Source organism: Oncorhynchus mykiss, chromosome 24, assembly GCF_057628025.1.
Source record: "Oncorhynchus mykiss isolate SJ-2025 chromosome 24, ASM5762802v1, whole genome shotgun sequence".
Classification (NCBI taxonomy): domain Eukaryota; kingdom Metazoa; phylum Chordata; class Actinopteri; order Salmoniformes; family Salmonidae; genus Oncorhynchus; species Oncorhynchus mykiss.
The window spans coordinates 23,084,994-23,097,051 of record NC_143045.1 but is presented as its reverse complement, the minus strand read 5'-3'; the positions used below and the strand labels follow the sequence as shown (position 1 = coordinate 23,097,051).

The 12,058-nt window shown below is 43.4% G+C and overlaps 1 protein-coding gene across 1 annotated transcript in view; it reads left to right on the top strand.

Moving 5' to 3' along the window:
• The window catches only part of LOC110503369 (kin of IRRE-like protein 3), a 210,945-nt gene that overhangs the window by 148,875 nt on the left and 50,012 nt on the right, over positions 1 to 12,058 (top strand). The window contains exon 3 of the mRNA XM_036961432.2: positions 1,448 to 1,597. Coding sequence (XP_036817327.1) covers positions 1,448 to 1,597 — 150 coding nt within the window. The remainder of the gene's footprint in view (positions 1 to 1,447; positions 1,598 to 12,058) is intronic.

Genomic DNA, 12,058 nt, shown 5'->3' with positions numbered 1-12,058 from the left:
CAATGTGAATAATAAGACCCATAACTGCAAGCGGGATGTGGGCAGGAGAGAGCACTCTCTATCTGAGAATCTGGCGATCTTATAAACATAGAAACCACTCAGAGCTCACATAGCCCACCCCATGTCTTTGTTTGGTACCTCATTGTACACTGCTCCTGCGTTCTATGTTTATGCTATATTCTCTCATAGCCGCAGGAAGTAGCTCCTATGTTTATGCTATATACTATCATAGTAATGTATGTTTCGTCGACGGGGGGAGGTGAGTGCCTGAACAAATCCGTCCTGCTTGCATCCCCCACCCTCTTAAAGCTTCAAAGCTATGTGGGAAGATGAAATGCAGAGTGGTTTAATCGGCTATAACTCATCCCACTATGAGAAAATTTGGGCCACTTCATGGTCTATGCAAGTGAATGGGATCCAGTAAAGCAATGGATGATAATTGGGCATTCGGAACACAGTGGTCTCCATAGCCAAACTCAAGGACTTAAAAGCCATTATATCTCCTAGTCTATTAGTCCTAGTCTATTATACTCATATTGGGTGGCATGTGCTAAAACATACCTCTTTAAATCCCCAGTGTTTTATACTAAAGCACCAGAAAATCTTTGAAGAGAACATGACTCATTGATAGATTCAACGGAATACATTTTTCATCCAGACATTTAATGCAGTGATTCAACAGCGGGGTTGGCAGAGATTGTAGCGGGTTAGAGTTGAATACCATCTGTTGTATAAGTTCAGTTTGACAAACTACATCGTTGGATAAAATGTTTAACTGTTGGCCTGGTTATGCTTAAAACTCTCGACTCTATCGGGTTCTGTCATCAGTGAATTACAGAAGAACCTTAGGAGGAGAAAGCAATCACTGCCAAGAAATACTGAACATTTTGGAGAATTACACTTTACTCTGCACTGTAAAATGGTCAGGACTCCTGGACATACATCCCTCTTCCTGCATTATTAAACTTTGAATCTCACACCACTGCCCTGCTGAAACACATCTCAATATCTAGCCGTGCGTCTTCACCATGGCAATAAAACATACTCGCTCTCCGAAATACAGAAACCTCCTCAACCCCTATCATCATTGTCATCTACGTAATTCATGTTTTCAATCAGTTTAAAAATGTCTACTAATTTTTAAGAAAAAATCTGGCTTCACATTGGTGACACTAATAATTCTGAGACAGGTATATTAAGGTCTCATCTCATTGGAAAAAGAAAAGCCCATCTCAAATGACCTAAAATGTACAGTAACACAGCAGTCAACAATCAATATTGCACCACTGATCCTTCACTCATTTGTGATTGCCTGCATTTTGGCATTGTTTGTACCATGCTTTGATATCTCCTATCTTAAAAAAAAAGGTTGGATTGAATGGTGCTGATATAGGTTGAAAGACCAGACTCCAGGTTCTGACAGGGCACATGTTGCATTTTGTTCCAGGCTACCCTCGTTACACAGTGATTGGGGACCACAGTACAGGGGAACACCACCTTCGGATCCAACGTGTGGAGCTGATGGATGACGCTGTCTTTGAGTGCCAGGCAATCCAGGCAGCCATGCGGTCCCGTCCTGCCCGACTCACTGTACTGGGTAAGTGAGGATTAGGTTTACACACAAATGCACACTACACATACATGCATAGACACAATTTGAAGTATGTGCACAGATAAAATGGCAATGGATGCAGGCAGTGACTTAGTAGCCACCTCAAACCAACCACAATGTCATATCTGTAGTGCTCCTCCCATCCCTCAACACTTTCAAAATCCACTAAATCTGTGCACTGAATCAATGATCATGAAAAGGGTTAGAAAAGCCACAGCTTTTTATCAGCATAACAGGAACTATCAAGATAATGCTGCAGCTAATGGAAACAGTACAGCATCTCTTAACATCGCCAGTCCCTAATGTTTTTACTTTAATTTCCTTCTACAAACCCAGCCATCTTCATTATTAAGCCTGAGAGGTTACTGGTTCTTAATTAAACTTTATTGGGTTATCATTCAGTGTTGCCAGTTCTGCCATATTGGGCAGCATTTGTAAAATCACTGCTCACTCTTCTCTATAGCTCTGTAGGCTCTCTCCCACTCTCTCTGCCCTCTACGCTGTATACCCTTCTGCTGTGGAGGATGATGGGTAATATGAAGGGAAGCTGGAGTCAATGATAGAGCCAGAGAACAACGGAGAAGAACTGAGGGGAGAGGAGGAGGGAAAGTGGGAGGTCCGTGATGCTGAGTGTCCTCGCCACGAGAGACTGATTCGCTTTATTGATCTCCGCTAATGAAAAGTGAAACTAATGATCTGTAGGGGTGGAGGCAGCCAGAGAAAGGAGAGAGGGAAGACAAATTGAGGACCAACGTCTCTCACTCTGCCGCGCCCCCTGCAAATAGATATTAATTAATAATGACGAGTTCTTTGCAGAGTCAAAGCAGCTATACGCAGATTCCCCTTCCTCCCCTCCCCTTCCCCCAAAGTTAAGTTTATTTCCCTCCAACCTCGCCGTTCACAGCAGCTAAGTCGTTTGATCAAGGCCTCAAGGAGAGGAGACGGGTATGAGACACAAATCATTTAGGATGCATTGCCATACCTTCCATTTATTTGTGGTTTCTCTCAGTTGGATGTTATTAATTGACTCTTGATGATAGTGTTGCTTGGGGCTTGCTAAACATTTAAAGTTGAACTGAAGCATCCTTTTCCTTCACAGTACACTACTGCAACAGTTGATACGTTTCTAACCCAGCCCTGTTGAGGTGTAGTCACATTATCTAACAAGGTAAAGCTGGCTACTTAGAGGAAAGGGCTTGTCTGTACAAGCTCCATTAAAATGATTAATCATCAATAAACGAGGGGAGCCAATTGTCTCTATTCCTCTTTGGCTATTTGAGGGTGAAACACGTATCATCCTTTCTCACAAGCCCCGCCATAAGATGTTTGTTTAATCCCCTGCCTAGCTGGCTGACTCCTGAATACATTGCGAAGGAGGGCCCCCAGGCAGGCACACATGCAAGGTAATGGAATAAATATATGCAAACCCCATGTCACTGCAAACTCTAAGCTGTCAATTACCCGCCAGTGGTGACAGAGTGTGTCTATCGACTCAGAAGACAGCGACGGTCCGTCACAGAGTGGAACAGTCTCCCTTCTCTCCTACCTGACTGTCAAATAAATCTAAAAACATTCCCCTTCTCTCTCTCATCAGTCATATATTTGTCCCAGCCCTACAGTGTTCTATATCAAAGGGAACTGTTTTCTTTATGACTTTGATATTTACAGATAAAAGACGCAGATTTTGAGTGTTTTTTTGTCGCTCGATTTTCTCCCATAAGAATGGTACTGTGTCAATATGTTAATTTATTATCCTTGAAATACCTAGCACGACTCAATGGGGCAAAAAGTTAAATCCAATTTTGCTATGCATTTAAGCCAATGAGATACAGTCTCTAACCTGACCCTTCTCCTCTCTCCACATTAGTAAAAAAATGTGTTGGTGAGTTTGGAGTGTCTTATGTGAGTAGCATTTGGAGCAAAATGTAAGCTTATAAAATAAATTCAGTATGGGGGAAACCCCATAGAAGAATGAAAGGGTCGTCTGATCTAGGGGTTATGGTCTGATGGTTAGTCCTCCGTCTAATTATATCCTCTGCAGCAGGGTAGCAGGCAGCCAATCCTATGCATCAATGTGTTCACCTTGGTCTGGGGTAGGAGCAAAGGGGAGGCCTGGGCTCTCTAGAAGAAGGTCTCTACCTTTAAACAGACGTGTGAGGCCAGGTAGTCTTTTGTAAGAAAAATGTGCAACATTTACCATTTAGCGATGGAGAAAGAGATATTGCTGCTGTTTTCAGAGTAGGCCTACATTGAGTGATGAGGTCTGCTGTTGACTCTACTGTGACATTTAGAGAGCTCATTGACATTCATCCACCGACAGGTCTTCTAATGAACCTTCAGTCCTCATCAATCGCTTATGTTTTCCTTTATTGTTCCTTCCCGTTCCTCGTTTGGTCTTGCTCGTTAATGCAAGGTCGTAGTCCTGTCTGATTACTACATGTGTTGCAGTCCAAGATGAAAACTATATTCAAGTGATACAAAGTAATGCCACAAGGCCCTAATACATTCATAAGTATTCTCTGGGAAATTATGTTTTCATATTGCTCATTAGGAAATATTTACTTTGCTGCAGATTAATTCCAAAGAAAATACCAGAGCTAGATCTGTCCTCAGTTTTCATTTACTGTCAAGCTAATTATTAATTACAGTCACACTGCTATGGGAAGATCAAGTTTCCTTGGCATGGAATTAATAATGGTAAATAGCAGGTCTTAGAGCTGTAATTTTCCAGACAGTCTTCTACCCTTGTTTGTCACTTTAGAGAGAGTCCAGCGGCACTCTGATTATTAACTTTTAATTGCAAGAGAGCAAGACTTGAGATCTGATAAAACACTTCCTTCCAAATTGCTAAAAATGTCTCTTTGGAGCAGCCAAAGACAAGGAAGGGCAATCAGCTATGTTGAGTTCTGACTTGCCTTTGAAAATATTTTTTTTCAGAGGCAAAAATGACATTTTCCATGAAAGCTTGTTGATTATTATTCTATGGCTGGTCCAGCCTTGCACAGTGCCAGGGGTCATGGTGTGCCTCGCAGCATGACGTTGGAAGGAGAAAATCAAGTTATATCTAACTGTGCACAGATAGTTGGCTTCCCAGTGTCCTCCTGTTACTGCTTGGAGCCCAGCTCTTTTCTTATGTCTAGTTTTTCATCCTGTGGTGAAATGATTGAGTGTCTGTTCAGCGTGACCCTTTGTTATTTTTACCTTAGAATCCACCTCATCATCCTGTCATTTCTTTGTCCTCAGAAAAATGTACTTATCCAGTCATGGGAGTGAGCCGGTGACTTATTTGACTTTAAAACACAGTGTAGGTCATTCACTAGATTTCTCCAATAGTGTTGGACTAAACAATGCTGCTCTGCACCGCAGGGTCTTCCTAGCATGATATCTTAGTGATGTGTCTCTCTACTGAAGGGCCTCAATATTAAACTTTAAAAAGGTTCAGTCATATGTTTATTCTATTACATTGCAATTTCTATTTTATGAAGGATAACTTTAAAACAGTGATAGACAAAGGAAATAAAAGCTCAACATTTTAATGAAAATGTGTCCTTCAAATGTTTTGCCTCACTCAAGGAACTGTTTTGAAATCTCGACACTGAACCGAAGGGCAACTTCATGAGGAGCATTGTGTTTTGATAACAAGACACAAACATGAAGCAGTATTTGTCCCCATGTCTCCTGTAGTTCAACCCACTGAATCCCACTTATGCTTTACTGAATAAAGCATTTCAAAGTAGATGCACTGTGTGAAAACAGAAGGGACACAAAGTGAATGCCTTTCTGAAGAAGCACAAGGGCGAGAATGCAAGTTGATTGGCTTCCAGTAGCAGTCACGACGATAGCAGTATTTCTATTGCCACCACTTTTACCTCTCCAACTAATTCATGAAACTGTTTTTAATCCCAGCTCTCTCTTTCTCCCTTTCTCTATATCTCTGAATGATGCTACAGGACTGTGCATGACAAAATTGCAAAGTCTTGAAAGGAAATGTTGAAACACCTCATTTATCAGTTTAAGTGTACTGGTGTTCTGTATGTAACTAATTTATCTCTCACAAAAGTCAATTTGGATCTAGCCAAGCATCGTCGCTCAAGTAGGGCCAGATAAGAACCCCTGATCAGCAGTAATTTTGTTAGAAATATGTCTCTACCATTTACATTATTCTGCTCACACTACCCTGATTTACATTAAAGTACATTACTGACTTGTCTGAGATCTAAGACAAAGTTAGACCATCTATAATATCAATGACTCTATGTTAATACCAACAGATTGCAGGTAGGGTATGTTTTGGGGTTTGAGTGAGTTTTAATAGGCAAGGGTACTTTTTAAATTACATATATGTTCAGTAATAAATTATCGTAACAAAAATGATTATTGACTGAAACAAATCTAGAACTGGAGGAGGTGAGCGATTGATTGACACACTGCAAGGAACAAAGCATTTCCATAACATTTAATACGGGCCTGCTTTTACATTTCATGCAAAATGACAGCAACATAGCTACTCACAAATAAACACACACACACACAAATACACACAAACATGTTAGTGCCCTCTCAATCTGTGAAGAGCAGCTTTGGACCTGCAAATCGCTGCTCTGTGACGAAGCTGTCTCTGCACGCTGCTGACAAGTCTGGCATCTCACCACTCCTCCCATGTCTCCAGAAAACCTCCCATCCCTCTCTTCACTCTCCCTGTGTGGGTCAGCACCCACACACGCACGCTCACAAACACACGCACGCTCACACACACACACACACACACACAAACACACACACACACACAGTCAAACCTTGACTCACATTAGTCCCTGATCATCTGTCGTCTCATAAGGATAGGGTCCACTGTGATACTTTGGATAGGCATTATTCATGCACACATCTTAAAATAAAAAAAAGAAAGTAAAACTAACACAGATGGTATTACCAGAGAGGGAGAGATAGAGACAGTCTGTTTGAGCCAGAATCTTGTGGCCTACAAACAGGTGTACGGTGACAGCAATTGAATAGGCCTGTGTTTTGGGCCAGTGAGCCACATATGTCTCTTGTCTTCCACCTACGATGGATAGTTATTTTCGCCCTTCTCTTTTGTGATATATCGATCACAACCTCTGCAAGCTGCCACTGCGCCGTCGCATTGGGGTGACAGGCTGCTGGTGCGAGCATTCCGCCAAAACCGACCAGGCAAGCCAACCCATTTTTGTTCCAGACACCTCGGCAGAAGCACAGCACTGTGCACGCTGCATTTCCAGTCCCCCCTTCCTTCCCCATTCCCCCATCTCAGAGCTCCTTCTGAGGTTACCCGTCTCATTCACTCACCTCCAAATTGCCTTTTCAACCAAATCTCCTGCTCCTGGATGGCTGTGTATAGGACTACATGCTGCATGGAGAATGTTCCCCAGCCTGGGTCTGGCTGTTTATGACTCAGATTGTCCACCATTAGCAGAGCCCCAATGGTAATAGACTGGCGCCATCAAGGTGTTTTCTCAGACCAGGCTAATCCCAGAGGTTCTGAGGTATTGAAATGTCTTTCTGAACACAGGGCAGGTTTATACTCAAGGTTTATTCAGACAAGCCCTGATCATGACAGACTTACTGGCCCACACTGTTTTCTTAATTACAAATCCATACTGTATGCCTCAGTCTCATTTATAGATATTTTTGATTATACACTAAAAGTAAATGATCTCCCTAAAACACAATCAATCGGACCTGACTTCCTCTCCCGAGCCTGCTCTGAGTTTTGCGGTAAAACATGGCTCTGAGCTCTGGATTGGGCAAAAACATGAAACAACCCCTGGTGTTATCTCTCTCAGGAAGGGGCGATGCAATTCCATTAAACTCCAGTGCTCCTTTAATGAACTTCAATGGAATCTCTTATCTGAGGCGGAGGGCTGGGCTAATGTAAGACTGTGTGCCCCCTCAAAACACTTCTAATAGTCTCACTCCCTGAAAAATGTTGCTTGGAGCATAAATATGTGAAATTAACTGGTCTGATGGCCACGAAAAAGTGACAGACAGGCACACAATAACCCTCCAGATAATCATTAAAGGTGAGAAAAAGTACATTTAGAGGTAAAATGTTAATACATGCTTGAAATCCCTCCTCGTGAGCTGGGAGGAAAAACAGGGAAACTAACAGTTTGAGACAAGTAAGACAAGAACACATACTACATAACTAATCTTCTCTTGGTTGATCTACTCCTTTAAAGAAAACTCACAGAATATCTCTTCCACTCCCTATCTCAGACAACAAGAGGATGTTTTTTGCTCTCCAACCTAGTTGAGAAACTATTGAACAGTGTGTGTGTTTGTATGTGTGTGGAAGTGTGTGGTGTGAGATTGCATTATACTCTCCCAGAGAAAAGTGGAGAAAGAGAAAGGATTTCAACGAGCCAGCTGGTAATTAAAGAGGAGCGATCAATCCGAGCCGCTGACCGGCTCGTGAGAAATCCTTTGCGCGACCACAGTAAAGGGCTAATTTGGAACCATTAGGGGCTGCCGAGTTTGCAAGCAGGCCTGTAATGATGATGACTGGCAGGGTTCGAGGCCTTTGTGCGGCTGTCAGACCGGCCCGCAAGAGGGATGGTGGTGGAGAGATGACTTAACAGAAGCCCTGTATGGAGAGGGTGAGAGAGAGGGAACTGGAGTAACACCTCCTTTTATAACTGTCCTGGGAGTTACACTGTGACTCAGAATAGGCTACTAATGTTGCTTCATTGTCCACTGTAGAAAGTCCACTGTAAAATGTACAGTCGTATATCAATGGCACGTGATGTACATAGGTTGAGGTAAACTACCTGCCCTTTGTGAGGGGTTGACCCTGCGTCCCTAAATGGGGAACCCACAGTGGAAGATTGAGGTGTGCAGATGGAGAGCATGCCACCTGTGCCAATCACTTAGCAAAGAGATGACACTGGTTCTCATTCTACTCAGAGATCCTCTGTGTCATCCTTGTGACAGACATCAGACACATGGTGGAAATGAAAAAAGGCCTGTCGGAGGCAGCCAAGCGTGTCTTTCTCCTCTTTGTCTGTTTTCCATCCAGCCTTGACACAACACCGCCTGTCTCACAGAGCAGAGCACACGACTCGAAAGCATAACGACAATCTGTGTGCGCTGCCATGGACCTCTGCGTATGGAGTTTTCCATGCATTAAATGTTAACCTTCACTACAGCGGCACTTAGGTCCTCTCTGATGGAAACCTTATGGATGGTTAAAGGCTAAACTATTATCAGTATTACAGGCCAAGATGGGTCAATAATGTCTCTAGGAGATGGGTTGGAAATAGCCTTTAAACAATTACACTCTTTCACATTCTGCATCGCACCACTTCCTGGCCGTACTGTACCTACTGGGCACAGACATCAATTCAATGTCTATTCCACATTGGACCAACATAATTTCATTGAAATGACGTGGAAACAACGTTGATTCAACCAGTGTGCGCCAAGTGGGTATGTGGTTTCTGTAAGCCTTGAGCTGTCATGTTCTACGGTAGAACGTCAACACATTTAGCTTATATTAGTTCACAGCCATTGCTCTTCCTTGATGTCCTGGTATTGTGACTGGAGTGGTGACAGTCAATACCAGCCTGAATCCACAACCCACTTACTCCATCTTTAATATGCATGTCTGCGCTGTCGTCAGTCACATAGTGTTAGGCTCTCAGCGAACTCCAAATGAAGCAGTTTTTCCTCTCAATTGGCCCTTCAGAAGATGGGAGCCTTGCATACCTCAAACAACTTGACAGTTAATTAATGTTTCAGCAGCATTGAGTGAGCACTGACAGCAAGCCAATAACACTGGATGTCTAGAAGCTACTATCATCTCTCCATCTCTGTTCCTCACTATTATTCATATTTTCATAAACAAATGAGATGGTTGGTTGGCCAGTATGCAAGCTGATCAGACAGGGCTTCTCTAATTCTGGTGACAAATGGGGATAAAGCTTGTTTCCAATCTTACACCTCAATATTACCATACCACAATGTATGTCCATTGGTTCAGATACGCAAATATATTTGTCTGCTAAATAAGACCCAGCATTTCTATATTCCACAAACTTGTGTAACTTTACATCATGAAGAACACCCGGTCAAAAAGTCATGAAATAACTGCACAATTTTCTGTACAAATAAAAGGTTGCACACTATATCACTGTTGCCAGAGGCATTTGAAGAGGCAGGAATGTGTCAATGGTTCTGGTCTAGAAACAGGTTGGAGATTTTCCCGGGAGTTGAGTCACAAGGTTCAGCCGGACTCAACTGGCGAAGCAGAAAAGCAGCCCATTTCCCCAGTGCTCCCCTGTTGCACAATCTCAAACTTTGTCAAATCAATTCAAAGTTTATTTGTCACGTGCGCAGAATACACACCTTACAGTGAAATGCTTACTTACAGGCTCTAAACAATAGTGCCAAAAAGGTATTAGGTGAACAATAGATAGGTAAAGAAATAAAACAACAGTAAAAAGACAGGCTATATACAGTAGCGAGGCTCTAAAAGTAGCGAGGCTACATACAGACACCGGTTAGTCAGGCTGATTGAGGTAGTATGTACATGTAGATATGGTTAAAGTGATTATGCATATATGATGAACAGAGAGTAGCAGCAGAGTAAAAGATGGGTGGGCGGGTGGTGGGTGGGACACAATGCAGATAGCCTGGTTAGCCACTGTGCGGGAGCACTGGTTGGTCGGCCCAATTGAAGTGGGTAAAAACTGTTGAGAAGCCTTTTTGTCCTAGACTTGGCACTCCAGTACCGCTTGCCATGCTGTAGTAGAGAGAACAGTCTATGACTGGGGTGGCTGGGGTCTTTGACAATTTTTAGGGCCTTCCTCTGACACCACCTGGTGTAGAGGTCCTGGATGGAAGGCAGCTTAGCCCCAGTGATGTACTGGGCCGTACGTACTACCCTCTGTAGTGCCTTGCGGTCAGAGGCCGATCAGTTGCCGTACCGGGCAGTGATGCTCTCGATGTTGCAGCTGTAGAACCTTTTGAGGATCTCAGGACCCATGCCAAATCTTTTTAGTTTCCTGAGGGGAAAAGGCTTTGTCGTGCCCTCTTCACAACTGTCTTGATGTGTTTGGACCATTCTAGTTTGTTGTTGATGTGGACACCAAGGAACTTGAAGCTCTCAACCTGCTCTACTACAGCCCCATCGATGAGAATGGGGGAGTTCTCGGTCCTCCTTTCCTTGTAGTCCACAATAATCTCCTTAGTCTTGGTTACGTTGAGGGATAGGTTGTTTTTCTGGCACCACCCAGCCAGGTCTCTGACTTCCTCCCTATAGGCTGTCTCGTCATTGTCGGTGATCAGGCCTACCACTCTTGTGTCATCTGCAAACTTAATGATGGTGTTGGAGTCGTGCCTGGCCATGCAGTACAGGAGGTGAGTACAGGAGGAGACTGAGCACGCACCCCTGGGGAGCTCCAGTGTTGAGGATTAGCGTGGCAGATGTGTTGCTACCTACCCTCACCACCTGGGGGAGGTCCGTCAGGAAGTCCAGGAACCAGACACAGAGGGATGTGTTTAGTCCCAGGATCATTAGCTTAGTGATTAGCTTTGAGGGTACTATGGTGTTGAACGCTGTGCTGTTGTCAATGAATAGCATTCTCACATAAGTGTTCCTTTTGTCCAGGTGGGAAAGGGCAGTGTGGAGTGCAATAGAGATTGCATCATCTGTGGATCTGTTTGGGCGGTATGCAAAATGGAGTGGGGTCTAGGGTTTCTGGGATAATGGTGTTTATGTGAGCCATTACCAACCTTTCAAAGCACTTCATGGCTACAGACGTGAGTGCTACGGGTCTGTAGTCATTTACGTAGGTTGCCTTTGTGTTCTTGGGCACAGGGACTATGGTGGTCTGCTTGAAACATGTTGTTATTACAGACTTAATCAGGGACATGTTGAAAATGTCAGTGAAGTCACCTGCCAGTTGGTCAGCACATGCCCGGAGCACGTGTCCTGGTAATCCGTCTGGCCACGCAGCCTTGTGTATGTTGACCTGTTTAAAGGTCTTACTCACGTCGGCTACGGAGAGCGTGATCACACAGTCACCTTGAACAGTTGATGCTCTCATGCATGCCTCAGTGTTGCTTGCCTCGAAGAGAGCATAGAAGTGTTTTAGCTCGTCTGGTAGGCTCGTGTCCACAGGTCTGCTATGACTCCCATAGGATGTTAACTAGGCAGTGCTCATTGTTTCTGAGGAATGGTTGAAAGTGTAGATCCTGCTGAAAGTGTTTAGTACTGTAAAGCTCAAACATGAATGGAATACCAACCATTAAAGTGATATCTGGAACGTTAGTATAATTTCAGCCAGTAGTTTTGAAAGTGGTGCTGGAGGCAAAACAAGTCCCTGTTTTTTGTACACTATAGTACGTCATCCAATTGTGTACTACATCTATTCTGTATGATATATTACGTCATAAATGTTTTTTTAAATA